This window comes from Triturus cristatus, chromosome 2_1 (genome assembly GCF_964204655.1).
Source record: "Triturus cristatus chromosome 2_1, aTriCri1.1, whole genome shotgun sequence".
Classification (NCBI taxonomy): domain Eukaryota; kingdom Metazoa; phylum Chordata; class Amphibia; order Caudata; family Salamandridae; genus Triturus; species Triturus cristatus.
In genome coordinates this window covers 213,948,084-213,971,182 of record NC_140581.1, presented here as the reverse complement: position 1 = coordinate 213,971,182, position 23,099 = coordinate 213,948,084, and the positions used below count along the sequence as shown (strand labels likewise).

General features: G+C 41.1%; 1 protein-coding gene across 28 annotated transcripts in view; it reads left to right on the top strand.

Moving 5' to 3' along the window:
• The window catches only part of TCF4 (transcription factor 4), an 886,011-nt gene that overhangs the window by 422,243 nt on the left and 440,669 nt on the right, over positions 1 to 23,099 (top strand). For all 28 annotated transcript variants that reach the window (XM_085630087.1, XM_085630081.1, XM_085630059.1 and 25 more), the window contains one exon: positions 16,341 to 16,405. In XM_085630087.1, the coding sequence (XP_085486213.1) occupies positions 16,341 to 16,405 (65 nt within the window). The remainder of the gene's footprint in view (positions 1 to 16,340; positions 16,406 to 23,099) is intronic.

The window sequence follows — 23,099 nt, the reverse complement described above, 5'->3', positions numbered from 1 at the left end:
ACCTCCAGAGCTGGCATTGTTTGGAAGGGAAAAGTCACACCTTTGACTCAGAGGACATTTGCTTGTCTCTGGGCTCAGGAAAGACCATTTGATGTTAATTGTTGGCCACTTAACAGGGAATACTGGATTAGCTATCTGGGAGTGGACAAGAACATTTGGAAGAACAAAGAGCAGTTTTATCACTGCCTCTTTTGATTGGGAGATACTAGGGAGGGCTTATGCTATTCGTTCCCTGGAACTTCTCAGGCAGCCCTTTCCCAGTCATAGAAAGTGGAAAAACCAGTTCTCCCACCTTACATGCTCCCAGAGATGGAATATACATCTCTTGCTGGGAGGGTAAACGGCTCTGCCTCAAAGGACAATGGTTTGCCTCTGGGCCCAGGAAAGGCCAGTGGGTGTTTACTGCTTACCAGGATTAGCTCTCTGGGAGTGGACAGCAACAGTAAGCGTAACAGAGAGCAGCTTTAGCACTGTGACAAAATAAATTCAGAATTTAAAGGCACTTTTCAGTTTGGAAAACGCTGATATACTATCTCTCTGACCTCCACAGCCTCATCAACATTTTGTGGCATCCCATACAGCCTATCCTGTCCAGCGTTATGTCATGTTATCAAAGGTTTTTCTGTGCACCACAAAACCAGATTGGTTTTTATGTATGATTTCAACCAATATTTCTTCAGCCTTATGGCTGCATTTTTATATAGATATTTTTATAAACATTTAAAAATGCAGTTGGTCTGTAGGGAAGTGTGTTTTTGCGTGGTTTGGACAGTTGCCACTGTGTTAGCCATATTTATTGAGCCAGTGACTAGTCCCTATTTGCTTTAGAATTATTCAGTTTAATCATTACAGGTACCAATTAAGTTGCAAATTTCAGTGTGAAGACCACTGAGGCCTGGAAATCTATAGGACTTTAGTCTTTTGATTGAGGCAAGAACTTCACCTGTAATTTGTGTGATCAAGATTTGTATATCTAACATTGGCAGGGAGTCTAGTTTTGCCAGGAAGTCACTTTTTTCTTGGTCCCTGTCTTGATCTTTAGAATATAATTTTACATAAAATCCCTGAATAATGCTGCTTTGTTTTTGTCTTTAAATACAAGTTTGCCATTGTCTTGTATTATGTGCACTTCATCTGTGTTTCTTTTCGCTTTCATTGTGTTGGCTTGTAGAGTGTGTGCCTTATGACCGGTCTAGTATATTGTATGTTTGAGTATCAAGATCGCTTTTTCCGATCTGTTGGCCAATACAATATTTTATTGTCCTCTTATGGCATTCAACCTTCTCAAGACTAATGTGGGCCCTGACAGGTTATGTTTATTTCTGCATCGGAGAGTTCTTTATCTGATTTCTTTTGGACTAAGCCTCTGTTTCTTTGTTGAGGCCAAACCAGTTAGCTTCCCTCTAACTTACGCTTTTAGCACGTCCCACTGCTTCTTACTGGTGGTTTCTGGAATTTCAGTATATTACAAATATTTTTGTTACTGTTTCTGATACTTTTGCCCTGTGTGTTTGCCTTGTAGTAGATACCTTCTCAGCACCATTACCTATCTCTTGGAGCTGTGTCTATCCCTGAGGGAGATGCAACCAGGGTGTGGTCTGCTATTGTAGTTATCGCTGTGCCAGCCCTGACACTAGGTTGACTAGTTCTTCTGAGATCAGGATTATATGTGTCAATGAATATGCACTGTGTACATAAGTAGAAATAGGTATAGTCACACGCTGTGGGATGCGGTAAAACACAGATATCAATCAAACGCCAGTCCTTAAATTGTTTTTTAGTGTTAGATAATATTTCACTTGCCCCAAACTCCCGTAGACTGACCTGTCCAAATCTCCATCTTCTCTGGTTGAAATGTCTGCCCATCTTCACAAACCCTCGGAGCTTCCTCTGTATTCTAAGTATGAACTTGTCCTGCCCCTGTTAAGGTAGGTACATTGAAGCTATTAAGTGACCCTCTTCCCCCACTTTACATTTAACAGTGGCATAGGGTCTGGTTTAGAGTTGGCTGACAGGATACTCCATCACAAATGTTATGAAATACCCTGTCTGACAATCTCGGTCTGCCCGCATGAGGCAAGCAGATACTAAGCTTTCTGTCACTGGAGCCCTGGTTTTGGCTCTGTCAATGGAAAGGTTACTCTGACTGCCCAACTGAGAAGGGGCAATCAGAGGAAGGGCATTACATCGCCTGCCCTACTTAGGGTGTAATGTCCTTTTTTTTTTCAGTCCGTCAGTAAAAACAATAATGACCTCCACACTCTGGGAGAAAACAGCCAACATGCTTAGAACATTCGTTTTTGTTTTTCAGAAAGAAATTTCTGCTTTGGGAGTTTGTTACTGAAATACAAAAAAAGTTTAAAAGTTTGATGTACGGATGTCTACCAAAGTTTTTGTACATTGATGGGAACCACTGTGCGGTTTCTTTTAAGGTACTGAGAGGAATGCTGAACCCGCTGTCATATCTGAATTTGACGATCAGAGTACAATCAGGATGCCACAAGTAATAATCACTGCCATCTCGACCGACACTACTCCGTCTGTCAAACATAAAATCAGGCCCTCCTTGTCTGTTGGCGATTTCTGAACCAACACTCTCTATGAGTTCCTCAGCAGAATTGCCACTCTTTGTGTTTTGTTTGCAGCTATACTATGTATTTGGACTGCAGAGTTTGCTTTTAAACCTTCATACACCCCCTGTTTGCCAGGGCATCTAGGCCCCTCTTGTTAAACAATTTCACTCTGAGTAATCTCTTTTCAGAATGACCAGGTTTACTGGTCCACCTTCCCTCCTGTGTGTCCACCTCCCTGGGTGCGTTCACTTCTTACTTCCCCAACAACAACGTGGTTGTTTCCCCCCTCAAGTATACCAAATACCAAATCAAGCCAACGAAAAAACAAATTTCATATACATTATGATAAGCCCGATTGGGAAAGACTGTATTCCACTGTGATATTGTGCAGCTAGCTTACATCAGGTCTGTTTGCCTTTGGCCCTTTCGACAGTATAATGTATGGTTCTCAGCAGTCTGCGGGAAAAACTGTCATTTTAGCACATATATATATATGGGTACAAATTAGAAGGGAAGATTCATTTTCCACCCTTCTCTCCACCGCCTTCTCATTATTTCCCATTTCATATACCCAGCTGCCACTAAGTTTCATGTTTTAAATTCCAACCTTCTACACAGATCTTTCCTTTCTCCTAGTTCTATATCTTTGTCTCTGCCTCTTATAGTTCTCATGTCCAGAAGTTGTTTTCAATGGGCAAATTAACTGCCTCGTGTCTTTCTGATCATGCTGAATTTCCCAGTGCATCCAAATCTTCCAGAACCATTGTATTCTGGATATGTTCCCCCTTGCGTTAGAAAAGTACCCCATTGGAAGATCTAACAGAATCTAATTCCTTGTTTTGCCATTTTGTGTACCACTGGATGCAAAGCTTTCCAACACAGTAGTGTGGATTGTGCTATATCCTGTAGCAAGATGACCTTGTCCTCTTGATAAACGTTTGAGGTATTTTTCCTTGTTGTCTTTTTTAGGTTTCTTTTTGCTGAAATGACGTCATCTTCGACATCATTACTCTTGGACCATTATTGTTGATTGGCTTGTGTGGCCCACACCTGAGCATCGTTTCTATACGTATCATCTTTTCCTCTTATCGAACCAGGATCGTAGGAAGTGGGAGCTTTACATATTCAATTACATTGTCTTCTGCACAGTTACGTTCCTGATACATACATTGTACTTTAAGGACGGTTTTTCAAAACTTTGCATTTCTGCTGTAACAGTTCTGTTTGATGGTCAGCATCTTTGCGTGAACCCGGATCAGCTGTTTACTAATGTTTCTTTTTTCCTGGAAACTTTGACTGGATTTGCAGGCCAAAAATTTAAATGTTAGATGGATTATGCATTGAAGGAATTTTAAATTAACTCCGCATAAAATACCATCCTTTGGCTTTCAACATGCCTCTGAATTTTGTGTCCTGAAGAAGTCCCTATGTTCTGGGACAAAACGTGTTGGCCGTGTCCTTGCCCCTATTTTAAATGCAAGCAAAGAAATAAAGAATGAACATTTCAAGTAGATGTGTCTCATGATGCTTAATGTCAATGATGTAATTTCCATGTAACTCAATATTTTGACCCATCCCTAGATATAAGGCCCTATGTAAAGATCCCTCTAATTGTACACTTACATTCAAGTGCTTCTCCCTCATGTGAGACTGTTGAGCAGCTCTACCTTTCCTTTCTTTGCTTCTTCCATTGCATTCCTTTACACTACCAGAGCCTCCAACCTGGGAGTTTTCCACCCTGTTGCTTTCAGTGTCTGTACGCTCTGCTACACGCCCCAAGCTGCCTTCTGTACTCTTAAGTCCCTTAGCAGACTAAGCTATCACTCTAATGTGCTTTGCTCATCACAGCCTTTTTTTTTCCTGTTCGGATTTGGGTCCCTGCAGGAGGCTTAACTTCGTGTCATCTCTTCCCACCGAGATTGTTTCCCAGATTATAGGTGTTTTGGGGCCTCTGAGGTTTGGATATGGTGACCAGGCGTCCTGGATTTGCAGGGACATTCCTGGGTTTTCATCAGCTGTTCCGGCAGATTTTGGCAATTTTGACTCTTGTCCCGGTTTTTAGAGGGGGTCAACTGAAAACCGTGAGGGGCACCTTTTAGGTGTCCTGAATCTGTGCTAGTTAGCAGCTGTTATAAGTAAGCAATATAATTAACAGGTGTGATGCTGATTTTAGAAATTACATTTGATTTATTTTTGTAGTGCCTCTTCTGTGTTTCTATGTTGATGAGAGCTGTCATTGTGCGCTGTTCCATTGTTGTAAAATTGTAGTCCTTCTGTTTTTGGCGAAGTGTCACGGTTTTTGGTTCTCAAGATCTGTTCACCCTAGGTTTGGAGGATCAAGGATCTGCAACTGCCATCTTGCCTTCTGTCCGGCCATGCATTCATTGTTCATATTTTATAGTAATCCGATGTTTAATTTTGTAGAATCAATATTAAAATTAAAAAATAAACGGATTCAGTTATTTTGGACTCATCAGTGACCCCTTTCTGTATGCTTTAGCAGTTCCACCTCCTCTTCGCTGTTTGACAACACCAGGGGTTTTCGACCAGTTTCTCGATTGCTACTGACGCTAAACTGGGTGGTGGAAGGAAGGAAAGGGTGGCTTAATGGACAGAAATAGCCAGAGCTTCTACTTTTTCCTGCCTCCATATCATTTGGGAGGTACTACCAAAGTTAGTTTAGACTTTAATTTCAAAAGGATTTTTTTTTAAATGCAAGCCTTATTTAGAGTCATCTAGGATTTACTATAAAGGTGTGTATATAAAAAGCCCTTTTATTATTCTCCTGTATTGCTCTTCCCCATCCCCTGTCAAGCAGTGTAAATGGAGGACATGAACTGTTGTGATTACTTTTTATAGCCAGCAAGTAGCTATTGAGTTACCCCATTCACTTCCCCTCATTTCACTGATCATTCTAACACAAACACCCAGTTGCACCTCCACTCCCAACCACCTTGTCTATATTACCACACGTGTGGTCGCACAGGCATCCCCTTTCAACTCCTCGTGGTTTTTAAATACCATTTCAGGAGACAGATGTGCAACAGTGATCTTTGATCACCACCACACCCAGTTCGATCTTCCAGTACCTAATCACAACCACTCCTCAACGTCTTTCACCAACTCCGTACATACAAACGTGGGGATTCCCTTGCCTCTCATAATCGAAAGGTACACCTCAGTCGGCTTCCACCTATGCCCTGATCCTCGTTTGAATGTGCAAGACCTACCCTTTGCTGTTTACCACTGTTGTCCCGGGATCTTAGTTACTCTGCATTCCCGATTTACACCCTTTGAATACTGTACACCTCAAGTGTAGCTAGGTCACACAACCATAGCTTTCCTTAGGAAACGGTAGTGGGATTGTAACTTGCATGTAGTTTGACACAGTAATAACACTGATTATATTCAATGTCCAGCTAGAACTGTCATTTAAAAAAATGATAGTTCATTATTTGCATAAAGTACCCATTGAAGTTACTTTTTCATGGGAAGTAGAATGTGATTTCTCAGTAATCTCAAATTTTGGGGGGTTTCCATTCTACTCCTATTGCTGTGTTTGGCAATGAACAAAGAAGTGACAGAATGCTGCAAGTGTGTCAAGTGTGCTTTGAGATACATTCCAGGCTTGTTTTCTTGATCCATGCACTTGGAGAAATAGCCAGGCAGTATCAAGGGGGAGGTGCTGGTGTTCCCTGCTAACCAGGACAGTGAGCACTACAAAGTTGGCCTCTAAAGCCTCTTTGACTCTCAGGGAAATAGTGGATGAGCAGGTAAGGTTGAGTTTAAATTTGAAGGTGTAGGATTCGATGTGGGTACAGAACAGTATTAATTATCATATATGCATAAATATGTGAATGTCCAGCACTGGTTAGGAATTATTGTAAATACCAAACAATTTAATTCCATCCAGATATCTAAATATGTTTGCAATAGAAGTTTGGTAAAACGATACAAACTCACAAAATGGGATGCAAGAAACAGTCAAAAGCAGCACAAAACAGTGGTATAGTCAGAGATTCTGATTATTGAACACTTTATATTTGTTGACAATTACTAACTCATCCTGAGCACTGGAAAACATCCGAATGTGAGAAACCAACGCAAAGCAGCAGCGCAGTTCATGTACCCATGGACTGGTTGAAGCAGTGTTTGCAGACGTACCTCATGATAAAAGCTACTTGATGTCAAAGGAAAAACTGTATCATGGACTTTCACAGCCCTCCCGCCAAATGGCGTTATTTTGCTATTGTACGTAAACCTTTACTGTAAACGAACCTACTTATGAACATCGAAACTGAAACACAGAGAAACACATTCCCAATAGAGGCTCCAGCTAAACATCCCTTCCCTTAGGAGAGCGCAGCCTTCCTGATTAGGCGGATAGACCCATTTGAGACACAAGCAATGTTAGCAAGCCCTCTTTGGGGCTTTTAAACCTTTGGGCTTAGTACAGGGTTGACAAGCACAGGGCTCTTCTCAATCCAGTTACTATACATCCCATCCTGGTGGTCGACCTCTATACAATGAGCAGGGTAAATGAAGAACAAATGCATAATAATGGTGGAATGGTGCAAGGGAGGGGGTTTGTTTAGCAGGTAGAGTCGCCACTCAGCTCACCAGCACTTACAACCGTGTTTTCTTAAAGGCAACCCTCCATTCATTTACTGTTGAGGAACAGTAACCTTCAATACAGTAGATGCCTGTTTGCTGCACAAATTCAAAGGAGTAAACATGGATGTACTGATCAGAGCAGATTGTGAAATTGCGGTATTCAATACTTTTTCAATGCACTCATCAATATGTTTAAGCCGCTCAACAAAATGTGATATTAACTTTTCCACCATCACGCTCAAATTAAAATCCTGTGTAATATATTGTTCTGGCGAGAGCTCAACAGCAGTGACCGGGATGTATTAATACATTTATCACACGTGTTGGCAGTGATAACAAGAGCTCTCCGTTTACTTTTTACAGCTGGGACCAGCTGTGTGGAGTGACTAATAAAACCAGTAACATTAGGGCAGGTAAATAGAGCTTTTGGCTTGTTTCCATTCATGTAAAACAGAAAGCACTGATCTCAACAGTCTGGAACCACCAGCCATAGCAGAGTCCAAGCATGCCCATGCCCAAATAGAAAATGTTTAATAAGCTGACGCTGGAGGCAATCTCCAGCTTATACTTCCAAGTCCTGACAATTAGGCAGGAACCAAGAACCTATCAACGTGTATGCGTGTCTCAAAGTTTAAAAATCCAAACAATTAGTTTGGTCAGTCTTGATCTTCCCAAGTATGCCTCTTGTACAGTCACCACTTGCTCTCTTTTCATACATAATAATACATTGTGGTGGCTTCCACCCAGATACAACCTTCACTGACCTGGTCTTGTGTGAACGTTATGTATTGGAAACCGAATCGTGTGAGGATGGCGTACTAAGGGATTAGACTGTCCTTGTGATCTTCTTTGGGCCCCATCCATATTGCATAAACCTTGCTTAAATATAAAATGCTTAGGATAACCCTGGCAACAGGCACACTTCTAGTGACAGCAGTGCAGTCACATTCTGATGTTCACAGTCATTATTGTAATTCATGTCATTCCGTTAAAAGACCCATCTTCTAGCGTCAGATGTGTTCATTGATAAATTTAGTTCAGTGCCCCAAATTAATGTTTAAAGAAATACTTTGTGTGCTTTTAATAGACGTGATTCTGAATATGGCCTTACTTTTTAAAAGTATAAAAGTAATATTAATAATCCTCGTTGTTGGTGAAGCCAAACCCCCCTGGTCCCCAAAATAGCAGCACATTGCAATGCCCCTAATAGCACTGACCACTTTAGAAAGCCCTCTTGAACCCTCATGTTCACAGCACAGCACCAGAGTCATCCACTTGGCAGATCACTGTCCCCAATAGTAAAGGTTTTTCGGGTGCACATAAAGTAAATCTAATTGCTTTTGGGCAAACTGGGCCTTTTGTGTCTATTTTTCTTGTATGTTTGAAAACATTATGTGCTTGCTTTTTTCAAACCGCACGTTAATGAATGAATTCAACACTTTATTGGCCTCATCAAATGATACAAAGAGTATGGAGCAAGGTGTAATCCGCTTTATGTAGACCCAGGATCTCAGACATGTGCTTGGCATTTAAATTTTAAAAGGGTAGCCATTTTGCTTACATGGGATAATTTCTGTCACCAGATACGATTGAATCTGTGTAAAACCATATTCTTATAATTTAAAGAACTCTCTGAAAATGGCAAGATCTCAAATGTGCAAGTTTTGTGCATGCTTTTTATCCTAGTGATGTCTTTTGTGTTAGAATCGGAGGCTGATATACTTAGTTATATTGTGACAGGCATCTGCGCAATCATTCTGAGCAGACACTATTTTGATCTGTTTCTTTTAAAATAGTTGTATAGCTTCCTCTGTTCATAAAAGACAACCGATTGAAATGCCTACAAACAGTTCTAAATCTTTCCATTAAACGTACAAGGGGGAAAGACTACAGTGGAAGTGTTGAAAATCGGTAATGCAAATAATAATGTTTATGATGGGCCACCAATAACACAGTAGGTTTACCTACATATGTCCAATCATTCTTTTTCTTTCCTTCATGTAACACTGATTCCCAAGAGCCTATATTTCCGGCGCTGGTTGGGTAGTAGCCGGGAGCTGTCACACAGAAAGCAGTAGACATCCATTCTTCTTGGGCTCACCAAGGCTCTACCTGTTGCCATCCTCTGAGTCTTTGTTGCATTGCTGATAAATTTGCCAACTCCTGTTCCTTTAGTTTCTGCTGGCAGATCATGCTACCCAATTAGTCAATAATATATCTAGATGGAAATTCCTAGATTATGCAACTAAATTGAAGTATGATAGTTTCACGTCAAGATGGTATAAATTCTGTGTTTAGCAAATGTGCTTGAATTGACCGTTTCATGTTTTAGGATCAAAAGCAGCTGTGCTTTCTTTTTTATTTTTTTTACCATAATAAATTAGCATATAGTTGGATTTCAGTGACGACTTGCATGGTCAGCACCAAGCCCAAGTGCCTTACCCATTTTATCAATTGGTAAGCAGCATTGTTTAACAACACAAAACTAAAATAGCTGTCTAAGGCTTCTTGTTGCAGATGCACCTTCAAGCTTGTGACCGTAATGGTAGCAAATCGTGAATGTCACCAATAGTCCACTTAAAATGTGCCTTTCTGATCCTTTAATGTGCCCAACACATCGACCAAACTATTCTGATTTGAAATATATATAACGGTAAGACTGTGTTGCATTTATCTCCCTGGTTGATCAATTCTGCAGATCAACATTCAATCTGCACGGTTAACGCAAATCCCTTTTTGGGTTGTGTCACTTTTTTTCTGTAAAATGTGGGAACAGATTGTGCTTATGACTCAAAATTGGTTTAAAATGTCTAGCAAGAAATGCTGTTTGTTTGCACTGGAATTTTTTGGGGTTCAGAAAATATTTCCGACGCTGCGATTTCTGTTTACACATGGACAACAATAAGCCGTGCAGTTAAAGAGATAAAAAGAAAACGAATTTGTGATCCTCTGATGCCATCCTTATGCCGCCATTGGATGGTTGTAGCCATGGGGCTTGGCACCGGCACTGTTGTCTGCGTGCCAAAAAATATCCGCAGCGGCTGCGGAATTCTCTTACTCAAGGTTCGCCTCGAAAATTCTGCAGAGGTTGTGTTGCTTTTTGACATAATTTGCTGCTCCTATCTGTTTATTTCAAATCTTATCCCATTAGGACATCAATTTTCTGCAATAGTTCAAGACATTGGTTTCAGTGGTTCCTGCCCATCGAGCACCAAACGTGGAGCTCGAAGCCTTTGTTTACAGGCACGAGCTCTTCTAGTACATTGTATGAAATTGAGCATATAGAAGTGAACTATGGGGAAAAGAAATGTGTAAATAGACAACCTCTGGACTGTAGGTCATGGGAAACATGGAACATGCGCAGATGCTACACGTTGACTCGGACTGAGGAAGACTCTGGTATGTTGCCATTTCAATAAAATGATTTGCCTTTGTATTTCGGGCACCAGAGCTCAATACTGCTACATATTTGTGAAATACAGCACAACAGAATCAAAGGCTGTTTGACCACAAGCCGAAGTGGACTCGTTGTGGAGCTCTACGAGGTGACACTTCATGGTGGGGATGAGCTCCCCTGAAGAAGTGTAAGGCTAAAAACTCCAGTCCCCTCCCGCTGGCTCCTGCGCCTCTCGGTCCCTTGCAGACTCCGGCTGCCTGGACCTGTGCCCATTGATGTCATGGAAACACTCAAATTACTGAGAATGATTCATGTCTGTGCGGTGCCTGTCCTCCCCCACACAAACAGGAGGGCTGCAGGAGATTTTTAACCCTGACAACTTGTAATTTGCTGGGTTTGTATATGTGTATCCCTGTGCATGCGCACACACATACATATACGTATTTGTGTGTGTGTTTGTGTACACAGACAACATATGTATGCTGTAAATATATATGTACCTTTCAGTGCATTTGGCGGACAGATAGAAATGCGTGCTAAAATGGTGACAATATAGAAATCACTTTAATTTAGATCTGTGTGTCAAAGTTCTGTACTTTCTTTAGTAACTATTCGGCTCATCTTGCACTCGCAATGGTAAATTCACTCTGATAACTTAATATTGTAAGACAGTGAGTTAGTTAATATAAGATTACACTGTTCGTTTATGGACCAATTCTTTTTTTCAATTTTTTTTATTGAACAAAAGCTTGGCCGTACAACCACTGACACAGCATTTTCGTAGTCTCCACAAGGGTGTCTAAGACATTATCCGTATTCAGTACTATTTCCCATTACAATGCACTAGTGAAAAATCAGCCATTAGTAAGAGTCCCATGCATTTTGGAACCCCCAGCACAACCCCTCCCACCATGCCTTCTATGATTGTAGTAACTTCAGAAGCCTCTATATTCCACCCACTTGCCCCAGACCTTGCCCCACTCCTTCGGTCACCCCTTATGGACGAACTCTTGGGCAACAAAAGGATCTGTTTTGTGTGAATAATTAGAACTGTGCACTCTTTAAAATATCTATGGGTGTAAGGTGTATGCATAGATTAAAATACTTAATTGTGTGTCTATACATATAGGTTTATAGACCTTTCTAACTATGCACATTCATTGGAGTGTGTGCATATATAAATGTGTGTATGTATAAATACCAGTTATTAGGGTAATAGTTCATTTCTGTGTCTTGATTTCCTTTTTAGCTTACTCCGTGTTTTATATTATAAAAACGATTGGTGATTTACTAGCTCAATGGAATATCTAACCAATGTTTTTGTCTGGTATCTGTGTAGCTCCGCAATAACTGCTCGCTTGTTACAAGCTTGTAAATTCTTTTTGCAGCAGTATTAAACCCTAGCATAAGGTATCACAGGCTCCACGTTTGATTAGGGCAAAACCATTTATATTTAACAAAATTATGGAATGCAATAAATGTTGTGTTTTCTTTTTGAGCTGGTAAAGTGGCTATGTTTTACCCTTGGCCTTGGGAAAGGAAGATGTGTGTCGTACGCTGCTGTTAACTTATCTAGAACCTTTCACATTTGGAAATCCAAATATTACTGTTCCTCATAAGTGTCTGCCATTCTCCGTGGCATCAGATGTTCAAAATGTGGATCTTTTCATATAGTTATGTTCAGAGTGGTTTTATATCAGTAGTTTCAAAAGACAAGGCAAGTATTACTAGGCCTTGTTAAATTTTTCAAAATAGCTGTTTTTTGTCCTTTGTTCAGTCGAACAAGCCTGCTGTACTTATTGCCCCTAGTTGGCATCGTAAAGAGGGATGCCTTCTTGCCTACTTGAATTACATTCTGATTAATAGACCGTATGTTTCCCAACAACATGTACATATTTTTTTTATTTTTATGTGTGTTTTTGTATAGATTGGCCTGGTTGAGTCAGTACAGTTCAAATCTTTTAGACTATCAAAAAAGGTAGCCATAAAAGTACAGTCATATTAGATTTAAAAGACAATTTTAAAACCGATACAATCACAATTATTAAAATCATTTCATTTCTTATATCAGGATACATTCTCACATTAATAAGCTTCGGAATAGGCATGGCATTATTATTATTCAAAGGAAAAGCATCATCAGAGATAATAATAGACCGTAGGTTTCCCAACTACATGTATATATATTTTTGTATTTTTATTTGTGTTTTTGTATGGATTATAGAAGGCCTGGTGGAGTCAAAGCGATTTAAAAAAAGAAGTGAATTTCAGAAGAGTTGAACAAACGTTCAGTTAAGTGGTTAGGAACCAAATACAAAAAAGCAAATAAGCCATGGACACAATTATAAAAGGATCTACTAAGGGTCCTGTACATAGGTGAGAACTTAAAAGGTTTGAGAAACAGACATTTGCAGGATTACAGAGAGGAAGGAATAGGAAGTTATAAAGTGTAAAAAAAAAAAAACGAGATAATCTGTGCAACTTTACTAATAATAAACAGCAGAGTGTAAAAAGGGCAAAGGATGAGGAGGTGTCATATAAGGGATAAAGCGGGGATAGGGAGCCAGTAAGCAAAAACATCAGAAACCAGCAGTTACGGGGAAGGCGTTCATAGCGCCCTTTCAATAAGAGGCTTTTCAAGTCGCACATTGTCTTTCACAAAGACCTGGCTTGGTGGCTCTGAGCGTTCCTGGTGCTTCTGGGACGGAGCAACATTTGCACCGATTCGATCTTCTTTTCCTGCATCTTTCTTAAGACTGCCTGCCAATACTTAATGCTTTATAGTCCACTGTGTTAAAGGTTTATTTCACCATTTGCGTCGGCCCTTGTGCTTTGTTCCAAGCCACACACTGTTAAGCAGCTCACAGACTTTAGGATGTGGGTGTTTTTTCGCATGTGCTTGGACAATTGACAGCAGACTGCCGAAAAAATAAATCAGCTGGGGCTGGCACGGTATTTGGGCTGCTGTTCAATTCCCAGCTCCCCTCCTGCAGTCAGAACTTTGGCAGCGGGTGGCAAGTGGCAAATCGCATCTTTCTTTCCCAGGAGTCCATGGCGTCATCGGGTCGATCATGAGCGTATTTACTACCAGGAAATTGAGAAATAGAAAAAGGGAACCCCGAGTAGCTGTGTTTTTTTTTTATCTTTGTTTTAAGCCTGGGCATCATCGGCAGGTGTCGCGGTTTGGAATCAACATACAAGTCACAGGACATCGCGGCCATTTGGTAAATAAAAACTGCATTTTCGGAGGCGTGGCCGTACATGGCAGCGCAAAGTGCAGTTTCTGAATTTTTTGGAAGAGCATCTGAATAATAAATCTGGTTTTGGAAATTAAACTAGGTAGTTAACTTTACGGTAAATTTGCACTGCAATACTAATTTACAGGTGCGCTTCAGGAGTTAAGATGTCGTTTTAAAACCGGCCCCGAATCCACACTCCTTTAATTTTCAACAAATTATGTTTGCTGTATTTTCGATCTGTGGTTGACTGCCCACTTTACTGTGCCAAGGCACAACCACTGGAGAACTCTGGAAGCGTGAGTTTTTGTGGAAATCGACTGACTTTGCTCGTGGTATTTGCTGGTACAAGACATATTCTCAGCTTGGAACATTAGCAGGACAGATCTAGAACTGGCTGCATAGGTGCTGGATAGTATGTCATGGCATTGTGTGCGCACAGTGATACAATAACCAACTTTGTTGTTAATTGAGATATTATTATATGATATTTCCAAGCTGTTGTAGTTTCATATACACCACGGTCAACTGTGATTCTTCTATATTGTTTAATTGATAAATTGCCCAAATAAACATTGATCATGGGGTGTATATCCACAACAAACCCAAGGGATGCATAATCAGTAAACCAGCTAAGGCATAGTTGAAACATTGGCACAGATCATTAAAAGAATCTATTGTTCAGAAAACAAGATGGCGATTGTGGATATTCCAACAATTGTAATGGATGGTTTCATGTAAGAATTCACAGGGTTAGATGATTAAGTACATGCAAATGGAAATAGATCACCTCTAGTTGCTATAAGTTACTATTATTTTTTAATCATCGTGTTCTTAAACTCGCAACTTGAACAGAAGGACTGAGATGAGCTCATCTTTTTCCCTTCAGAAGATGCATAAGAATACAAAGTCTCAGTCTGACTATGCATTGAAATGGGTTTCAACAGGAGCTTCTGATTTTGTGTTGGGCCCCGCCTTGGAATGTAAAGGTTAGTTTGGGCATCACATGTACCCAGTGTGCGATTCGTGGGCCTTTTGGTGAGCTGGAGTGTTTTCACAGGCTTCGGTCTAATCAGGATTGCTTTCTGCACCTGTAACCCGAGTGCCTTGATGATAGGCTTTTGTGGATTAGGCTAATAGGATGTGCTCATCTGTGTGCATTCCTGTAGCCAGGTGAATTGTTTACTGCTTATTGCCCTGACATGGCCCTGTTTTCTCACATTAAAGTACTCATGAGCATACGCGCATAGCGTATTGTATCACGTAAACCTGAGTTCCTTTCATGTATGTAGCACCTTATAAAATTGATGTGTATTCTGCCATTGTATGTGGAGGGACTGTTATGGAAACAACTCTTTCCAGGAAATTGTCATTCAGGGCAATGTTTGCCATGCGTTTTAGAACACAGGTGTAAACATGTAACACTGATAAAACGCTTGGATCATTTACTCTGTTGAAGTCATTTCTGCCAAGCACAGAAAGGACTGTCTAGGATGTGTCCTCTTGCCGCAAGGTCACCTCTGAGCTCACAGAGTAGAGGTAAAGTGCTCTACATGGCAGGCCTCTCTTATTGCCAGTCACTGCTATGTAGTCAGTTGAGAATCTAACATTCTGAAGCTGGGAATTTGCCAGATTCTTGACTGCTCGCTGGGCCCACGCAGTTCTGGTTTGTTGCTATCAGAAGCTTGTGGCCAATGAGGTGGGCACTTCTGCGCAGACATGTTTAAAAAACGTTGGCCTTCAAGTAAAAAAATGTCACTTGCCGTCTATTTTTAATGCATATATCAATAATATAAAAAGTCATTATCTTGCGCTTGCTTTCTATCACCTTATGTTCAGCCGAACGGCCATGATGCCAAAAAAAGCGATTATGTATGGCTTGTAGAACCACATTGTTGCCCATAGCAACAGTACCGAACGACTGACAGCTCCTTGCAGAATGAGTGATTAGTGAGGGGGCCAGTTAAAGAGGCAAATAAGGGTGGAGAGTTTTGGGGAATATTATTGCCACGTTAGAGCTTGGTTGGACCTAACAATGTGAGTTTACTTATCATGTAGTATGCAAATAGATAACCTTGTTGGTATTGTATTCATGTGTTACGGCATAGTCAGGCGTGTTAGGAATCTATAAATCAACACAATGCACGCAAAAATAAAATGATTGTACAATGATTGGTAGTTCTTAATGAATGTTCCCTTAATAGTAGAAACCAACTCAGTATTGGTCTTTGGGGCCAGAACATGGTACTCGCTCTTGTCTATCGGTAATGTGACTAACATTTGCAAGTGACATAACTAGACATTGAATAAACATATTTTTAAAATGCTTTGACTCATATCAGTAGTTACACAACCTGATCTAAACCAGGAACTGTATCAATCGTTTATAAATGTATCCTTCATTAAGAAAGCTCTCTGTACACAAGTCAGTTAGCGGATCTGAGCAATTGTCCTTCTAGATGGATCTCTTGTAGAAGCTTTTCATTCATTTTTCTTTTTTTTAAAAACTTTTTTCCTTAGGTAAAACAGAAAGGGGTTCATATTCATCTTACGGGAGAGACTCGGATTTACAGGGGTGCCACCAGGTATGTTTCCATATATCTATTCTGCTTTTCATGCTGACTTTTCTGGTACAATAAATCTATTCTAAATAAAATGGACGTTTTCTAGTCACGAGTTTTCACATACAGGAATGAATAAATGTGTGTGTATATATATCTATATATATATGTGTGTGTGTGTATGCAAAAAAAAAGCAGAAAAAAACTGGGTAGTTCTCAAGTTGAGGTGGAGAGCAGCTCCTGTGTAGAGCACCCTACAACACCAGCGACACTCTGAATTTTCTCACCTCCAATGTCTGCTTTTCTGTCCAAGATATATATTTTTATATATACACACACACACACACACACACACACACACACACACTCTCTCTCTCCCTCTCCCTCTCCCTCTACCTCTCCCTCTCCCTCTCCCTCTCCCTCTCTCTCTCTCTCTCTCTCTCTCTCTCTCCCCCTCTCCCTCTCCCTCTCCCCATCTCTCTCTCCCCCTCTCTCTCTCTCCCCCTCTCTCCCTCTCCCCCTCTCTCTCTCTCTCTCCCCTAAGGGAATATGAACTTGCTGGTATTTCAAAATGCAAGCTACTGAGTTGCAGACTGTGCAGGGGAGGGCTTGCAGCTGCATCCTTTGCAGCTCCTTCATAGTAGGGTTGTTACTCATGGAGTGGGGGAATTAAGGGCATGAGGTTGCCACAGGCATGAAGTTAGACCCGACCTTCTCAGGTAAAAACAGCTGGTTAGATTGGAAAAGTCAGGAGGGGCGTAGAGAGGATCCTTTGTGGTTGAGAGGAACCTTTAAGAAGCAAACAGTTAGCCAGATAGTCAACAGTTGTAAGGGATGTAAAGGGGTGAAGTCTCCCTGCCTTAAAAAGGACCAATTTCAGTGGAAAATTACGGTTTTAGGTAAAAAAAAAAATCTTGGAGAAAATACTGCACTTTCAGCATAAATGTCAGGGCTCGAGTCGGGGTACCATGCGGGTGGACGGCGTCCCCCCACTTATTTTACCAGGTTTTTAACGGGTGGATGCCGTCCCCCCTGCCCAAAAGCTGGGCTTCACTCTTTGGCCTCTCTGGAGCGAGATCAGTGCTTATTCAGAACGTCTGTCTACCTGCATTAACTGCGGGGGGATTAAACGCAGCCTCCGCAAGGTAGGGTGCAGACCACCTTTCATCTAAAGGCATATGAATACCCATGAGATTCCTGTTGTGACGTCACTTCCGGTGACAGCGTCCCCCCCACTTCTTTTTTTAGGACTTGTGCCCTGATAAATGTATTTAGTTTGGTTGCTCGTATGCTTTGGTGCGATTTACATTGTGATGCAGATTTTTATGTGTACTGGCTTGGGCATTTCCATATTTTCAAACCGGTATTTCCTCAGAATCTGGAGGCATTTCTATATACAAGTACTTTGTCCTGCAACCCCAGTGAGCAGCTTACACAGTGGACCCATGCAGTGGGAGATGCTACAGAGAATAGCGATCGTTGTCTCTGGCCTCTGTGCTGCTCTAGCGCGAATGAAGATGGCAGACCGCTCTAGTCTGTTGTTTCGTTTGAATTCCAAGCTTCCGAGTAAAAGTCTTTCTTCTTAATGGCCAGCACTGAGAAATGGAAACGGAGGTGAAAGGCACAGCACTCACCAAGCCATGGCGTAAGATGGGCACAAGCCTGAATTCACGTTCTCGAATTAGTGACGATGTATTATATGAATGAGGCCTGTTCTCGGGGATAAAAACGTCTGCAAAAATATCTGTTGTCATTTTGTGCTCTAGATTGATTTTGGCTTGAAATGTAGGCCAGACGGCTCGCAGTAAAGCCCTCCTGAGAGCTGCACAGGCGCGATCTAGGAATAATGAATATTTCCGTACAGTGATATAAAGTTTGATTTGTACAAAATATTGTGCAGTCCATGTTGTTTTTTTTGTGCACATGTATTCTAGTCTGTTTTCTGATCTTTGTTGAAGGGCAAACAGGCTTAAAAAAGATTGTTTTACTGTGTTATTTACATATTATCTCATTTTGGGGTTGAAAAAACCAAGGCACTTTCCTGCATGCCTGTTTTTGTATTTTTTTAAATAACGTCTGTAAGTGATTTGTTTATTCCGATTTAAAATAAAACCGTTACATATGGTGCACGGCATCCTCCACCTACACCTTTTCATTGGTATTTGATAGTTCGACCATGAATAGTACAAAGGATATAGTGAATGTAAAGAACCTTTGTCTTTCACAGGACACCCAGTCCTTCATCACCCCTATCCCACCTCATTTCTGCCAACCTCACTGGTCCTGAAACACAAAACAGTCCTCAGTTATGGAAAAGAGAGATCTTGATATACGTGCCGGCTTTGTATGTATTTACCTCTTTGTCATGTTGTTATTTCTCACATTGACATCAGCTGTTTGACCCCCCTGAATACCTACCTGAAAAGGGTTTTAGTAAACCTATTGGTGCCTTTTTAGTGAGAACTGAATGCCCTTCGTTTTCGACCGAACCTAATTGTTAAAATAAAAAAAGTATGATTGTGCACAAGTCTTAGGTATGTGGGTTTATATGCTCGCACTATTTAACTGCTAAAGCTGGTAGGGTTGCCACAGGACATGTTGTATTTATTATTTTTGAATTTCATGTATTAAGATTTTGATTCTATCTAATATGTTTGTGTTAAAAGTCGAAACAAGTTGAAATAAGTGCTTTTCTTTTAGCAAGCATTGAACACTTTTAACACCTGTAAAAATCCATCTGTTTTTCATATAATTAGTGTGTGAGAGAGACCCATTATAATTGTAATATGTGCACTTGTGTTGGTTTTAGTACTGTCACCTTGCAAGCATTTTTTTTACTAATTCGTAGTTAAAGTGAATCATGGCTTGCATGCACTTTAAATATTTCTCATGCTAAGGACTGGAGCTCGTCCTTTTTATGCGGAAAGAATTTGACATCAAACCTTGCGACCGTTTGTGTGACGTGCAAGTATCTGTGGAATGCGAGTGCGCATATATCTCTAGTAAAGCTTGCTTTGGCGGCAGCCATGTCTGTATGTGTGCTTTTCGTGTAAACCCTTCACCTTTCTGTCAGCCTCCTGTGTTGATGTATCTTGTTTCATCACCCAGCTCGTGTTCCACCCATCAGTTTATCTTTCATAGTCCCCAACTCTGCCCCTCTCGCTGGCACGTCATATATCATAATATTTCAGCCGCGGGTGTCCGCGTGCTCCATCGGTGCCCACACCGGAAGCGCATCGTGCTTGGTGTTTTTCGTTCACTGAGGCTATTAGCACGTCACTGGTGCATGCCACAGCCTCGATAGTTAGGTCACTGCTCATCGCCCTGTCTTAAGTTCTAGGTACCTTTCTTCTGGCCTTTCGGGGCTTCACTAGAATTTATGGAGGGATTCTAGCACTTATGCACATAGTGTGATATTGGTTGTTTTTGTAAATTGTCTCAGAACTCATGAGGCACTGTGCTTCTGCTCGTATATCTAGCTCTTGCTTATGTGACAGGTGGACTTCAAGGAGTGGATAGCCAGCAAACTGTCACAGGCCAGCCATCAATCCACTTCTAAATTGTATGCAATTCTTTTTCAGCCAAAGTGTTCAAGAGTCTGGTGCGTCAGAGTATATTGCTGCATGAATAGCTTTAGGATTTTTACTTCTGCTTTTTATTTTGTATGTCTAATTTTCGGCAGTGGTTAAAGCAATCCGAGAAATAATTGAAAAAAAGACTTAAAGCACCCTATGGTTCTCTATTAAAATTGCGTAATAAACTGTTAAAAACAAATTCTTTGAAAACAAACTTTAGTTAAAGGGACGTTGTAGTTGAAAAACAAATCCTAAAGGCTATAGAAATTCGCCTGTTTTTCTTAGCTGTACATCCTTAGCTTCCTCCATCCATTCCCGTGATCTCGTAGATGACCGACACCTTGCCTTTGTGATCCTTGCAACTGTATGGCGTGCACAGGGGATGATGAAAGGCTTTGCATACACCATTCTGGTGTCCATAGGTTACTGTACATATTGGTCTGCTCTTTCAGTTTGGAGGTTTCAAACCTCTTCTAGCAGGAGGTCTTGTGCAGTGTTACTCCGGGATTTCCTTGGTCTCCAGTGTTTATGATATCGTTTCGTGATTTGCTGCAAATCAAAGTAGGTTTCTTTGTGTAACCAGATGACATACAGTTCCTGCTTCTGGTTACCGGTAGCACTAAAAATGAAAATCAGAGATGGAGCCAGATCACAGACCAGTTACAAAATTGAACAAAGGCGAAACTGAGCTTGTGCTCATTGAGTCCCAAAATGGTATTGCTAAATTTAGTTTAGTCCATGCTGTCTGCGAGAGGCAAATGTTTTATATATCAAGCTCCAGTATAGTCGCAAGGGAGATTCTGAGTGGTAGTGTACCACCATAAATGTAAGCGAAGATCTGTAACCTACTGCCCATGACTTTGTTCTATAGGTTTGGTCTATTGCGGGTCCATGTAACCAGTAGTTGTCACCACCAGCTGGGTTGCTTTATAGTAGGATAAGGGACAGCCATATTGAGTGCTCCTTTATAAGCAGATTTAAAAACATTCCCCCATATCTACCCTCAGCGGAGTAACTTACCAAAGGCAGGATCTCATCAAAGATGTAATATTTCTGAGAAAAGAGGTGGGGAGTCAAAAAGGGTAGTTTTCTAGGATGTTTAGTATTTTGGGGAATGCCATCATCTTGATTAGTGGAAAAAGAACTATTGATGGACAGAATGCAGAACAATGTCATACATTCACCCCAGTACAGAGATCTGGGCCTAAATCCATCATTTTTTTGATCACCATGCCATTCTAGTTTGGACCCAGCCATATGCAAATCAGTCTTGACCCTGTGCCCAATGGGAACAGTCCAGCCAGAACTGCCAGGCCAGGTCCTCCCTGGACTGGAAACAAGCATCCTAGGACCGGTTTTGGGGTTTCACCCCTCTTCAGCCAGGATAGCTTGATTCCAGTGGCATGGAGAGCACGGGACTCGCGTCTGAGCATACCCGTCCCATTCGGGGTGACAAATGCATCTTGATTAGGGCAATTCTTCCTGTTAGCAATATTGGAAGAGTGTACCAGTAGAGGGTTTCTTTTAAGAGAAGATTAATCAGGAGCTGTATTTTCCAACTAGACCACGCTCTCTGTTCCAGCCACCTGATTGCATACGTATTTAATACAGCGCTTCCATATTTGTATCTCTGCTCATTTTGTCCAACCTGCATAATCCGCCGTGTTTCAAAGTGGGAGGAGTTTGTTTAGTCCAGTTCACCCTCAGACCACAGTATTTGCTGAATTCATCTCAAAGTTGTACAATGTATGGTCCTGTTGTCAAAGGGTTGCTTAAGTATATCAGGAGGTCATCAGCATATAGAGAAACTTTGTGCTCCGTGGTTGTCGGCCCACTGGAAGCCTGTTAACTGTTCATCCTGCTTGAGTATTCATGCTCAGTGTTCAAGGACTAGGGCGAATAATGACAGTGACAAGGGTCAACCCTCATGGTCCCTCATTTAATTGGAGATTGGTCTAATAGGACACCTCCTACCTTAACCCGTGACATCAACTGATTGTCCAGTAAGTGTGTGCATGTGATTAAACGAGAACAAAACCCTATATGGTAGTTTAACCCATATGAGGTTATTGAACACGGTCTCAAAGTGTATTTGTAAAGGTGCCAGTTGGTCCATAGATCCGTCTGCCAAGGTCAGCGAGGTGAATACTCATTGGATGTTGTGGCGGGTAGATCTCTATGGCATAATGACGTTCTGGTCTTGATGGACCAGATTTCCGAACGCTCTGAATAGGCCATTTGCCTGGAGTGTTTTAACCTCAACAGTAATGACTGTAATGACAGCCGTTCTTAGACTGTTGTGTAAACTGCCCATCTAGCACGGCTGTGAATAATCTATGCATGGGTTTGGCTATTATGATTATATTCTTATCGTGCAACATCGTGCTCAGTCGCAGAAAGCATGTGACCATACTTTAAGAAATACTGCGGTGTTATTAGGTAAGTAGTCCAAGTACGGTAATTACTGCCTAGTCCTCAGTTTCATGCGTGCCATTTCTCCAAAGTGTTAATTTAGTCGCTATGATAGTGTGTTGCTACTCATTCGGATACTTACCCAATTCTCAGTCACCATGACTCGTATATATTTCAGGTGTTATAAACACATCGACGAGTAAGTCACTTAAAATGTCTGTAAGGTAATATATACACTCAGTATCTAAATATGCGACACATATGGTCGTATATGGACCTTATATGTCGCACATTTAGATACTCAGTCATTACCATACTTGGACTACTTACCTGATAACATCACAGCCTTTCTTAAGGTATGGTTGCATGCTTTCTGCGACTGAGTACAAACTTTCACCCATGGTGCACTTATCGTCACTGACCCAGGTGATGAGTGCCGAGATACACAAGATCCTCCTCCTAAAATTGGAATATTGTTTTGCTTTGTTTTATAGCCAAAGCCCTGATAAATTCTGCTGTGACTGTAACAGCAACAGACAAAACACATGTTGACAAAGGGCAAATGATGGACTAATGTCCTAATAAAGAACTGTTGAAACCACAACCTTAGCCTTTGGATTTCTGAGTGCGCTGAGAATCTCTTCATTGGCTTTTGGATTTTTCCAGTTGAGGAAGAATAGGTGGCTCTTCCTCCTCTTGAGCGCCAGTTGACTTTGGACACTAAACAAATG